Below are 14387 nucleotides of genomic sequence, written 5' to 3' on the forward strand. Positions count from 1 at the left end.
TCTTCATAAAAAGTGTAGCCCTATGTCTAAACTTTCCATGGGTAAAATTTTAGGTCATTTGGACAAGTATAGAGAGAGTTATGACCAAATGAACACGTACTATTCATTTGGTCATTTTTTGGGTTGGGTTACTGGGAAATCTGAATTTGGACAGTATTTAGGTCAAGTTTTGGACAGAATTTGGGCATGGTTTCTTCATGGAAAATGGGCTATTTTGGGTCTAGTTTCACCTCCAATTGGCCTCATACCAATTGGGGTCACACAATTTTATTTATGGCCTAAAATGTACACTGCCCTCAACAAACACAACCTGCAGAAAATTGACACTTCCAAAACTCAATCTCCTCCAACTTCCTTACTTCAATTTGCATGCAATACACTTCTATAAGCAACAATCTCACCCCAATAGATCAATTTCAACATTTTACACAAAGTCCTCAACATTTACACAAACCCTAGTTTTCAAAGTTTCAAATTTACACAAACACTACACAATCAAACACCCAAACATTTCAACTAATTACACATTCTCATGGAACCATTTTTCATCACTTAAAAGCAATAAATTTCAAGTTCCATGGCTGCCAAAAATTCAAGGGTTCTTTCCTCTAGATTTTCTTTTTGTTTTAATGGTATTTATGCTTAGCTAAACATGCTTTTCATGTTTAATAAAGAGAAGAAGAGGGATTAGTGCACTAACCTCTTGTGACCCACTTCAAACTTTAATCTTTCTTCTTCTTATGGGTATCTAAAGCTTCCTTATAGTGTAGGCTAAATTTTTTGTGAAGGGGTCTATGGGTTTTGGTGAGTGAAAGCTTGGGAAATCAAGCTTTAAGCTTGATAACAATGGTGGGGAGGGAGAGACCAAAGGAGACGGCAAGGAGAGAGAGAGAAGAGGAAGAAGAAGATGGTTGGTGGGGGGTTTTGTCTCTTGTGGTTATTTATATTTATATATATATATATATATATATATATATATATATATATATATATATATATTTATGTGTACTTTATTGTTTTTAAATTTCATAAATCTATTTCCTTTCTTTTCTTTTCTTTCCTTTTCTTTTCTTTTCTTTTCTTCTTCTTTCTCTTCTCATTTTTCAAATTTAAATTCATAAAATTAATTTATGTTAATTATTCTATTTCCAAATTTTAATTTGACATTTAAATCAAAATTCACCTCTAGGGGTGAAATGACCAAAATGCCTTTCATGGTGCTCATCGGATTATTTTTATTTTTTATACCAATTAATAAATTCTCTAAATTTTATTTTATTTCTCAAAATTTTTCCTATATTTTTTTTTAATATTTATTTCATTAATTTGTGCCTCCTCACTATAGTTTAGGTGTAGTTCCAGACATTTTGACTGTCCGAGCAGATATGAGTCGTCGGAACAGTAAATTGTACGAACTACCTATGGTGAGGGCGTTACATAAACGTTGCCTTCCACATTAAGTATGGAATTCAAATTTATGAGGACTTTGTTTGCAGCTTTGTCTATTTACTTTGCCGACAAAATGCTAGCCGTTCCTTTAATTGTTCATTAGGAATTAATATGTTCCTTCCGAGAAGAAGAATATGGTAGCTGTTTCCACTCATCTTCATTATTTTGTCACTTGTCATGGCCGGCTTCTACAGTGATTCCCAAGTCTTCCTTGACAGCAGTCTCCAGAGAAGGAAATTTGTTAGAGCCCCTAGGACCAGAAGTTAGTTCATTTGAGGTTTCAAAATCACTGTTTTTATAGAATCTGTCTCCAGATTTATTTCTATCGTTTCCATTCCATATCCTTCCGTTCTGTCTATAGTTCATAGGACAATTATGCGGGAATGGACCATGTTTTTGGATAGAAAAAGGAGGCAAATTTCCTACAGGATGGTATCCTTTCGGGAGACCTGCTGAGAAATAAGAACCCAATGCAGACACCTGTAACAAAAAAAGTTAAATCAGCAAAAACACTCAAAACTGAAGACTAGTGATGACCAACAAGCACAACAAACTTCAAAATCAATTCTTTTTGGGAAAGTTTAAAGATATAGACATAAAAAGTAAGAATATTTCATACCTTGTTTAAAGGTCTGATTGCTTGTGTATTTGTAGACTTAGAGGATTTGCCAGCAGTATTGTCATTAGACTTCATAGAGTTAAAACCACTGGACTTGGCAAAAGTTGAAGCTGATCCATATTTTCCATTTTGAGAACCAGTATTGCCATTTGAGACATCACTAAAATATGCTGAATCCCGTGAATAGCAAGGCATGGCTTCTGATCCATAGAAAACAGGATGTGGAAGGTATCCAGGTGAAGAAAAATATGCTTGTTGACCAACACTTTGCCCATCTACCCCAACCACTGCCCCAGAAGCATATGGATTATAGCCAGGTAAATAATAGACTAGTGATCCATTGTCTGATTGCATCCCTGATGTGATCAACCGATACACTAGTATCAATTATCAACAAGACACAATTATACAAAACTACCCTTATCAGCCAAGCAGAACGAGACATAGTTTTGCCTAATTTTTGCAAATAGAAATGAAAGTATACGTCAGAAGAACATACCATATGAGATCCATCTGCTTGAAAATAACCATGATCATCCATTTGTGTGAAGGATCCATTATACTCTACAACAAAGAGTAAGTTTAAGAAATAATATACCATAAATTAATCTAATTCTCAAATTATAAACTTCAGAGCTGCAAATCAAACTGAAAAAAAAAAAATCTTTAATTGAAGCAAAGTAAAGTAACTTAATATTTTCAAAATTATCATGCTTGAAGACGTGCTAAAGTATTATCTTTTCATTTTTCAAATGATTGCACCATTAGCCTAAAAATTGATTCTAACTATATGGAAGTCAACTAAGAAATATGAGTACTTAATCACAAGGCCGATTAACATCATCCTATGCAATACATTGAGGAGTATATTACCAGACATCTCAAGTCTCAACTTTGCTGAAAACCTATTATATGAGTACTTTTAACTAAGATTATGACATTCCATTTAATTGACTTTATCACAACTCCAAAAGATTATATATAAGAAGAATATATAACCGTCTCAATATCCCACCTGGGTAGTAATAATTGTAACTACTAGTTGGTGGATTGTAAATACCAAGGTCTCCAACAGACTCTTGGTCAGTCTCCCCTTTGATACCAGAATTACCATCTACTTCACCTTTGGTATTAGAAGTAGCATCCCGTGAAAAAGCAACTGAATGATGTTGAGCCACATGGTAATCCATCTTTTCCAGAAGCCTGAAACAAAGACATACAAAGGAAAATAAGATAATAAATAAGATAATCTTGTTCTACTAAGCATTAAGTAAGTTTGTTGTTAAAATAACCATCTAATATTGTTCTACTAAGCATTAAGTTTGTTGTTAAAATAACCATCTACCATGCACAGAATAAATTTGTGCAATGTGGATGCCTAGAGATACACATACAGAGCCACAAAAATCTAAGATCCAAAAAAATTAAATAAAACACTAGCAATCCTTTTAAACAAGAAGAATGGATCTCATGGTACTCACACAAATAGATCATATTCTTGAACTTATGTTATAATGACCAAAAACATATTTCCTTGACCTTTTAGTGTTTATAATTCTCAGTAATCCAATGCATACCATATACCAAACAGCAAAGTGAAAGTTGGCACAACTACAAGAAAGATAGGAATCCACAATAAATTAAAACCAAGCCTTTTCACCTTCATAACGCCATTTTTCCAAGCAATTATCCACAAGGAAGAAAACAAAAGCAACATAGATTAATATGACATACCACATCACGCCCAGCCAATTTCCTAATGGACTCCGACTTCAATCCTGTAGGAACAGATTCAGCTGCATTATATAGTTAAGAATACAATACTTATTCAATTAGCCAACAAATCATGGAGTTGCCAACAATATCTACACCATTAAACAGTCAATACAGAATTTTTCTTTTTTTTTTTTCCACAGGACAAAGCCAATACGTAATTTTAGCAGCAAGAGGAAGGAATGAAAGGGGCGAAAGGGGCATAAATCAAACAAGCCAAACAATTTACTTTCCATAAAATCAAAATCTTGATCATCCTCGATAATTATTACCCATCTTCAATATAAAATGAACAACCCACATTTTTTTTTCCCATTTTCAGTTAAAAAAAAGTTAACACAAATGAAATTAAAAAACAGAACCCATAATAGCTTTATATTTTAAAAGTTGGGGGGGGTGGCGGGGTGTGTGGGTTTGGAAATTAAAAAACAGAACCCATAATAGCTTTATATTTTAAAAGTTGGGGGGGGTGGGGGGGCGGGGGGGGGGGGGGGGGTGTTTGGGTTTTGTTGGGGGTGGGGAAGGAGGGGGAAGAAGAGGAGGAGGGGGAAAGGGGAAAAGAAACCCAATAAGAGAGGATACGTTTCTCAAGTTCTGTTCCAGCGGCAATCGTCGATCGATAAAAGCCCAAGTTAACACCTGCAAACAGAGAGACAAAAATAAATAGCAAAAGTGTTAGTCAAAGTCAAAGCACCAGTACTTTTATACCAAAAGTCTTACGATTTAGCATTGTATTTTGATGGGTGAAATTAATTTTTTGGAATAAAAATATTATTTTAAATATTATTAAAAAATAATTTAAAAAAATTATTTTATTATTTTTATAATTAAAATAAATTTAATTTAATTTTTAATTATTTTTTAATATTTTATAATTAATATATTTTAAAAATAACTTTTTTAATAATAATTTTAGTAGCAACATCAACCCAACCTAATTCAACCCCTATCGATAAAACAAAATATTTATTCTTATAAAAATTGAATTTTATTGTTTTCCTTTTTATAATAAAATTAAAAAAAAAATCTCATCTTCAAAAGCAAAAACGTTGGTTGCACGCTATCCAGTGTCCACCAGGCACACGTTGGCAACTTACACAGAACGAGAAAAAAAGAGATTCAGATTCCTCTTATTATTAATTAATTAATTAATGGAAATCATAAAATTCTATTTTATTATTATCTTTTGATAGTTTTTTTTTTCTTTTGAGATAAAAATCAAACAGAAAATGGAATTTTGAATATAAATTATAAAAAAAAAATCCTTGGAGAGAAAAATCAAATGCAAATTCTCAACTTTTTAAAAAAAAAAAGAGATCTTTTTGAGTAAAAGTGGGAAATTCAATATATATCTTACAGAAAACAAACAACTTTCAAAGATTTTTCGTTTTTAAAGGGGGGGGGGGGGGGGGGGAGGGAAATCTGCTTGGTTGGAGAGAAATCGCGAGAAAATGAAATTTCATGACTTCAAGTCCGCATAAATAGAATATCAATTTGCAAAATGGAACTTTAAAAAAGAAGTCACCGAATCAAACTACTCATAGAGAGCAAAAAAATTAAAACTTTTCATTTCCTTTAATACGCATACGCTACAGAGGAAGCAATAGAGGACTAAAAACGAAGAAAAATGAGAAATCGGAAGCGGACCTAGAAGCGATGGATCGAGGCCGATACGAAACCGAGAGACCCGATCTGATGTGTCCAGAAAACCGCTTTTCAGTAGAGTAGAAAAGCGGTTTTCCAGAGAAGGAAATAAGAAGAAGCAGTGAAAGTAAGGTCGAGAAGGAGAAGAGGGAAACAAAAGGGTCTAATTATGGAAGGATCGGACAGGTCAGATGAGTTCCTGGTTTGAGAAGAGGAAATAGTGACCGTTGGATGTAGGTTTTAAAGACAAAAAGGGTGGGAAAGCGCCAATATTTTGGGAGTGCGTCCAGTTTTGTGCTAACCTTGCTAGGAAATTAAATTCTCTTTGTTGTTTTTTTTTTTCCCCTCTCTTTTCCAACATGTTTAATAATGAAATATAATTAGTTTTAAAAAATAACGAAATAAAATTAAAAAAAAATATATTTTATGGGTATATTTTGGTTAGTTACTAATTCAAATCAGATTGATTTTGAGTTGAAACCGGCAATTCAAGATTTAATTTTGATTTGATTCTAATTTTAGTTTCAAGTTCGAAAATATTTTAATTCACATTACTCCTTATAAAATTATTTTTTTTTAATTTGATTTCAATAAGATTAAAATTATCTATTCAAACCATCAATTTCAATTTTATAATAAGAGAAAAAAAAAATTAAAACCCATCACTATAAATTATAATCAGCTTGATTCTAATTCAAACTCTTAAATTATTAATTTGAGCCAATTTCATATTTCAATTTCGATATAATTCAAGATTTGTCTAGGTAAGTTCAATGTTATTTTGTTATTGATTTGAAAAAAAAAATTAGATATTAATTTGATTGGTTAAAGATATAATTAAAAATGCACAAAATATATAAATTATAATTTACATTAATTATATATCATTTATAATGGTAAGGCTATATTTATATATTTTATGATATATTAAAAGTTGTTTTTTTAATATAATTCATTAATTAAAATGTCTATGGTTTAAAAAGATAATGTAAATATAATCATTAATATTTTTATATAAATAAGAAAATATTTATATGTAATGAATTTCTAGTATGAAATATTAATTAATTGTTGAGAAAATAGTTCATACCTACATGAGGGATGCTCCATGTGATTTTACTTCATATTATTTTGAAATTTGATGATATGCGTCTGTATTTTATTCATTTTAATTTTTAGTTTATATTTTATTTTTTTAATTATTTATATATACATAATTGTGACAATATATTATTAATTATATAAGATATAATTAATATTTATTTAATAATATACCGACTAAATCTCAGTGGAAGTAAGGAATAGATTTAGTAGGGGGGCAATGGGGCGCTGCCCTCAAATTTCCTTTTAAAAGATAATTTTGTATAAAATTTTAACATTATCCTATATTAAAAGGTATTAATTTACCCTACATTCAAAGATGTCACTTAATTTCTTTTATTAAATAATATTTTCTCCTATTCCATTAAAGTTTGGATTATTCTATTAATTGAAATAAACTTATTAGTTTTCTTAGGAAAATTAAATTTATTAATTGAATGCATATAGAAGTGAAAATACATATTTATATGTTTATATATAATCCCCATTAATAAGAATTTTTAAATTTATCATTGATTTAATTTCAGTTGAATATTAAATTTTTAATTTTTATCCTTTACCAATTAAATAAGCGGACAAATTTAAAAAACATGCTTTGAGCAATTTAAAGCTAACCTTTTATTTTTCAAAAGTTGAGAATTTTCAGCTTTTAGGCTACGTTTATTTTAAAAAAATATATTTTTTAAAAAATACTTTTCATATTTAAGTAAATTAATTAATAGAAAATATTTTTTTATCAAAGAAAAATTAAGTTATTTTTAAAGAAAATGACTTATTTTTTAAAAGAATAAGTCATTTTTCATTTTTTAAACTTTGAATATCTTATTAAAATGTAAGCACACTTATACATACATGAAATAAATAAATATTATTAATTTAATATTACAACCAAATAATAAAAAATATTTTTTATGAAAAATATTTTCTTTATATAAGTCATTTTTCGTAAATCAAACGGAGTCTTAATGAAAATTTATTTTTTAAATTATAAATTTAAAAAATTGGGGATGGAAAATACCAACGTCAGCTTGTACATTCGATTGAAAGTTGCCAAACACCAAATTTTGACTGTTGGACGGATTAACCATTAATCTCCAAAGAGCAAAAGCTCAACCTAGCAGCCACTTAGCCCCGAATTTCATGCATAAATTAGGAATGGCTTTTGCCAATTTACATTATTAGTAATTTTAATTTATACATATTTTTTATTTTAATAATTTTTTATTAATTATTTTATATTTTTTATTATTTATATATAGATTAATTTTTTATTTTTTAAACTTTTTAATAAAATTTCAAATATTAATTAAAGATATGGAATCATTTGAAATTAGTTCAATCATATGGTTATTTTCATATTTTTAATATTATAATATATTTTTAATACATAAAAAGAATATATAGAATATAATACTATGTTTTCATATTAAAAAATATAATATATTATAAATATTATTTTTAGGCCTATGCTTTTGCTTGACTAACTTTTTTTTTTTGTCTCTTTCTTTGCTATCTTGTATTATTTATATGCCTCATTATTATCACACTTAGGTAATTTCTAATACAATTCCCTCTTTCTCTTCACTACTTTTTGTACTTTTTAAATCTGATTTCAATAAGATTAAAATTATCTATTTGAACCATTAATTTCAATTTTATAATAGGAGAAAAAAATTAAAATCCGTCACTCTATAAATTATTATCAATTTGATTCCAATTCAAACCCTTAAATCATTAATTTGAGCCAATTTTGATATAATTCAAGACTTATCTAGGTAAGTTCTTTAATATTTAGTGTTATTTTGTTATTGATTTGAAAAAAAAAAATTGCATATATCAATTTGATTGGTTAAAAATATAATTAAAAATGTACAAAATATGTAAATTATAATTTATATTAATTATATATCATGATGACTAACTCCGCTCAAGTAGTTTGCGCTTAGCCGGTCCCAAGCCCAGATAAAGGAGGAGGGTTACGGTAGGTGACAACCAGCGTAAAAATTTCGTCACACCTTATGATATGGATTCAAATGATATAAACATTGAGGCGTCCTCTACTAACGACACGCTACATTAGAGTCCGAGTGTAGTGAGAAATATGCAAGGGTGTAGAGCGTTCACCGAAAGCGACACTCCATACCGGCGCCCGGGTGTGGTGTTAAGTGAGCAAGGGTTCCCACATCATGGACGAGTGTGGGTAAACAAGTTAGTCCATAGGATAAATAGTAGAATAAATAGTGGAACAGAACACAAGATAGACATAGAAAACAATAGAAGATATCATAAAATGAGACCAATTAGGAAGAAACAGGATAGGAGGAGGATCAGGGTTGGTACTTGGAATGTTGGATAACTTACAGGAAAATTAATGGAGCTTGTGGATACCTTGGAAAGGAGAAGGGTGAATATTGCTTGCATTCAGGAGACTAAATGGGTAGGAGAGAAAAACAAAGAAGTGGGTAATGCAGGGTACAAACTGTGGTTTACCGGAAAGGAGAGAAATAAGAACGGAGTGAGCATAATCATAGACAGGACATTGAAAGACGCTGTAATAGCTGTGAAAAGAGTAGAAGATAAAATTATACTAGTAAAGCTAGTACTAGAAGGAAAAATAATAAATGTAGTTAGTACTTATGCCCCACAAATAGGACTAGATAGTGAGAGTAAATAAAGGTTTTGGGAAGATATGGATGATTTAATGCAAAGCATACCAAATGAAGAGAATATTTTCATTGGTGGAGATTTGAATGGACATGTAGGAAGTGATAGGCAAGGCTATGAGAATGTTCATGGAGGTTTTGGTTTTGGTAGTCGAAATGAGGAAGGAAAAAGCATCCTGGATTTTGCTATGGCATACGACCTAATACTAGCAAATACCTACTTTATAAAAAGAGAGTCACATTTAGTGACTTTCACAAGTGGACAACATAGAAGCCAAATCAACTTTCTCTTAACCAGGAAGACAAATAGAGCTCTATGCAAGGATTGCAAGGTCATTCTAGGAGAGGCTTTAACAAGTCAACATCGGTTAGTAGTCTTGGATGTCAAGTTTAGGAACAATTCAAGTAAGGTCAGAAGAAATAATGTAGCTCGAACAAAGTGGTGGGAGTTCAAAGGAGTAAAGCAAGTGAAGTTCAAAAATGAGCTTCTCGAGTCCGAAGCATGGAAGCTGAATATGGAGGCCAATGATATGTGGATACAGATGGCATCAAAAATTAGAGAAGTAGCTAGAAAAGTACTTAGAGAGTCTAAAGGACATGGACCACCCTCAAAAGAGAGATGGTGGTGGAATGAGGAAGTATAAAAGGCAGTAAAGAGAAAAAGAGAATGGCATAAGAAATTACCTAAATGCGATAATAATGAGGCATATGAACAGTACAATATAGCAAAGAAAGAGGCAAAAAAGGCAGTTAGTCAAGCAAGAGCACAGGCCTTTGAAAAGTTATATAAGAAACTTGGAACTAAAGAAGGGGAGAAAGATATTTATAGATTAGCAAGGAGGAGAGAAAGGAAATATCAAGATCTCAATCAAGTTAAGTGCATTAAGGATAAAGAAGGAAAAGTGTTGGTGAAAGATGAGGACATTAAAGAAAGATGAAGAAATTAGTTTAATGATCTCTTTAATAATAGTCAAAATGGTAATAGCGTGAATATAGACTATAGAATGATAGAAAAGAATGTGAATTATACTAGAAGGATTAGATCTTTAGAAGTAAAGGAAGTACTTAAGAGAATGAAAGTGGGTAAAGCCTATGGACTCGATGGAATATCAATTGAAGTGTGAAAGTATTTGGGAGATATGGGAGTGGCATGGTTAACTAAATTATTTAATAAGATTCTAAACTCAAAGAAAATGCTTGATGAATGGAGGAGGAGTATTTTAGTACCTATTTTTAAAAATAAGAGAGACATATAGAGTTGCTCAAACTATAGGGGAATTAAACTTATGAGCCATACTATGAAGTTGTGGGAGAGAGTTGTGGAGCATTGACTACGTCGTGATACTTCTCTCTCTCTCAATCAATTTGGCTTCATGCCCGGTCGTTCAACTATGGAAGCGATCTTTCTTATTATAAGCTTGATGAAGAAATATAGAGATGTGAAGAAAGATCTATACATGGTTTTTATTGATTTGGAGAAGGCTTATGATAGTGTTCTAAGAGATGTCCTATGGAGTGTGTTAGAACAAAAAAGGGTATCTATTAGGTACATACAAGTGTTGAAAGATATGTATGAAGGAGCAACTACTATTATGCGCATAGTGGGAGGGGACACAAGAGATTTTCTGATCTCAATTGGATTACACTAAGGATCAGCTATAAGCCCTTCCCTTTTTACATTAGTTTTAGATGAATTGACGAAACATATACAAGAGAGTATTCCTTGGTGCATGATGTTTACGGATGATATTGTTCTGATAGATGAGACACGAGAATGAGTCAATAGAAAGCTAGAGCAGAAAATCTTCTGGCAGTTTGGTGCACATTTCAGCAGAGAAGAGACCGTTGATTCAGGAAGTACATGAGTTGATGGATCAAGGTTTAATCCTAGATCTTTTAGATGAAGGGGTATTGTTGGCTCATTTTTCAGTGAGACCAGACCTGCGAGACAGAGTTAGAGTTTCCCAGCACAGAGACCAACAATTGATGAAGATCATAGAAAGAGTACAACAGGGTGAAGGTGGTGAGTTTGGATTTGCCAATGATGGCGCCCTAATGCAAGGTTCTAGGATATGTGTGCCCGATGTGGACAATCTCAGAAATGAAATTATTCGAGAGGCACACTATACATTGTACAATGTCCACCAGGCTCCACCAAGATGTACCATGATGTGAAAGATAGCTATTGGTGGAATTGCATGAAGAGAGACATAGGAGACTTTGTGTCCAAGTGCTTAACTTGTCAGAAGGTGAAGTTTGAACACCAGAGACCGTCAGGGAATCTGCAAGAGCTCCCTATCCCAGAATGGAAGTGGGAAATGATTACCATAGATTTTGTGACTGGGTTGCCTCGTACCACGCGAGGATATGATTCGATATGGGTAATTGTAGACCGCCTAACTAAATTAGCTCATTTCTTGCCTGTGAAGACTACATATTCTATGGCACAGTACGCCCGACTCTACATTCGAGAAATAGTCAGATTGCATGGAGTTCCTACTTCTATAATATCTGACAGAGGGCCCCAGTTCACTTCTCAGTTTTGGAGGAAGTTGCAGGAGGCACTTGGCACACAGTTGAACTTTAGTACTACTTTCCACCCTCAGATAGACGGACAGTCTGAAAGGACAATCCAAACACTGGAAGACATGTTTTGCATGAGTGTTTTGGATTTCGGAGGTCAATGGGATGATCAGCTAGCTTTGGTGGAGTTTGCCTACAATAACAGTTACTATTCCAGCTAGGGATGGCACCCTATGATGCACTATATGGAAGAAAGTGTAGGTCTCCTCTGTGTTGGACGAAAATGGGAGAAGCAAAGGTGCATGATGTAGACCTAGTACAGTACACTTCAGAGATAGTTCCTTTAATCAGAGAACGATTGAAAATAGCTTTCAGTAGGCAGAAGAGTTATGCAGACCCCAGACGGAGGGATGTAGAGTTTGCAGTAGGCGACTACGTATTCCTGAAGGTTTCTCCGATGAAGGGAGTCATGAGATTTGGAAAGAAGGGTAAGTTGGCGTCTCGGTATATTGGACCTTTTGAGGTTACTGATAGAGTTGGAGCAGTTGCCTACCGGTTGGAGCTACCACCCAACCTTTCTCATGTTCATCCTGTGTTTCACATCTCCATGCTCAGGAAATACATTCCTGATCCTTCTCATGTACTACAGCCGGATGTAATAGAGCTGAAAGAAAACTTGACGTTTGAGGAGCAACCTGTAGCCATAGTGGACTACCAAGTGAGGCAGCTAAGATCAAAACAGATCCCTATAGTTAAGGTTTTGTGGAGGAGCCAGTCAGTGGAAGAGTGCACCTGGGAGTCGGAACGAGACATGCGTAGCAAGTACCCTTATCTATTCAATGTGTAATCCTGTACTTTTATTCTGCCTTGTGTAAAAAATTCGAGGACGAATTTTCTGTAAGGGGGGAAGAATGTAACACCCCTAATTTTTAAATTTATTATTTTTGGGTAAATAGTGATATTTTATTTTATTTGAATTTTAGGAAATTATTTGAAATTTTTTCGGATTTTAGAAATTGGGTTCGATTTTACGAAAATAAAAACTTTGATAATTTTTAAAAATTAATTTAAAGACCACGTGGCAAAACTAAAAATATATTTGGAGTTTAAAAATTTTTTGAGTTTTCTAGAATTTTTTTGAAATTTTTGAGCCTCGTTTTCGGTCCCAAGGCAGAGTAAAAATTCAAAATTTTATATCCTGAATCGAACCGACCGAATCGAACCGGACCGGATTGGACCGGTCGAATTGGACTAGTTCCTTCGTCCTTTTTCTTTCTCCTCGCACGCGTCTCGATCTCTCTCTCTCTCTCTCTCTCTCTCCCATTTTCTCTTTCCTCCCTCCTCCCCTCGCCGCGCCGCCACCTCCCCAGCCACCCCAGCTCGCCGGCGCGCTGCACCACCACCTCCCCATGGCCGGCAGACGCCCTAGGCGGCCGAAAAATGCGCGCGAACGTCTCCCCTGTGCGCACGCAATGCTTCGTCTTCCCGGTCGAAATTCGACTGATCCGGCCACCAATCGGGTCGGGTCTTGTGTCAAACACTATCTACACCTCGAGAGCTTTCCATAGACACGAAGAACACCAAAATTCATCGAGCAGTTTGTCCAATTTTTGTCCGGGAAGTTTTAGCCCATTTTGACTTTTGGGCTAGATTTCTCGCAAACCGTAAACCCCACGAGAAAACCGAGAGTACCAGAGCGCTCCACTCGTCGAGAGCTTCGCGGGAATATAAATTTCAAAATTTTCCAACACCATTTTTTGGTGGGTCCCGCGGAACTTCGTAGTGTTTTTTCGAGCATTAAATGAGCTTAGAAAATTTCGTAAAATTTATGTACTAACCCCTGTCTTGTGGGCTTCGTGTAGGTATCTTCAATTCGCGGAAATTCGACAGTTGTCCGGATCTGTGAATTTCCGGTCAGACAAATCGGCTACCGAAAAAGTCTCCGAATTAAATTGAGATTTTGGCTGCCCCACTATTGTCAGACGTCCCGAGCATGTCCCCAGAGTCGGAATTAGCATAGGTAAACCCGAACCTTGCTTTTTCATAATTTTCTAATGCTTAAATGGGATTAAAAATCCATAAAATATTCGTGGTAGCTCAGAAAATTATGATTCTTTTTGCAATAGCCTAGTAATATTGCTAAGTACCGCGGGGCAAAGTTTTAGAATTTTTAGAGCTTATTTGGGCAGTTTTTGCAAAAATGATCAATTATAAGGACTAAATTGTAAATTTACATATTGTGATTGAGACTGTTTGGATGGGCCCAGGAGGGGCTGTGTGATGTGATTGAGTTGTGAGTGTATGAATTGTGAATATAGAAGTGCGTTTTGAGCCCTTTTGCAGGTTGGGTAAGTCCTAGATATAGGGGAGACTCTGCCGGATTTTCAACACGACTTAGGACGTATTTGGTCTTTTCTTAGTTTATATTGAGTCAAATTTATTAAATGATTGTAATAAAATAGTCAGGTGAGCCGAGACAGCCTTCTTCCTCTTGACCACCACAAAGGTGATTCTTTGTCAAGTGCATTAGTAAAATATTAATTTTAATTGTAATTTCGATATTATTATATGTTCAAGTATGCCCATGCATCACTTATATGTATATATCTATGTAG

At 33.5% G+C, this 14387-nt stretch overlaps 1 protein-coding gene across 1 annotated transcript; it reads right to left on the reverse strand.

The window, feature by feature from the left end:
• Positions 1-1617: 1617 nt before the first annotated feature.
• LOC131172765 (uncharacterized) lies at positions 1618-4571 on the reverse strand. The gene is made up of 7 exons (XM_058134285.1): positions 4562-4571; positions 4424-4480; positions 3803-3864; positions 3463-3476; positions 3084-3271; positions 2069-2445; positions 1618-1929 (listed from the first exon to the last, which is right to left on the reverse strand). The coding sequence occupies exons 1-7, from the start codon at positions 4569-4571 to the stop codon at positions 1618-1620; spliced, it is 1020 nt and encodes a 339-aa protein (XP_057990268.1).
• Between the last annotated feature and the right edge of the window lie 9816 nt (positions 4572-14387).

This window comes from Hevea brasiliensis, chromosome 14 (genome assembly GCF_030052815.1).
Source record: "Hevea brasiliensis isolate MT/VB/25A 57/8 chromosome 14, ASM3005281v1, whole genome shotgun sequence".
In the NCBI taxonomy this organism is placed as follows: Eukaryota; Viridiplantae; Streptophyta; class Magnoliopsida; order Malpighiales; family Euphorbiaceae; genus Hevea; species Hevea brasiliensis.

Bases quoted from the DNA above. Each gene is read 5' to 3' on its own strand.
- LOC131172765 (XM_058134285.1), bottom strand. The intron at 3,865-4,423 runs GTATCCTCTCTT...TATATAATGCAG, and splicing joins TGGAACAGAACTTGAGAAAC to CTGAATCTGTTCCTACAGGA. The intron at 1,930-2,068 runs GTATGAAATATT...TTTTTGTTACAG, and splicing joins CAATCAGACCTTTAAACAAG to GTGTCTGCATTGGGTTCTTA.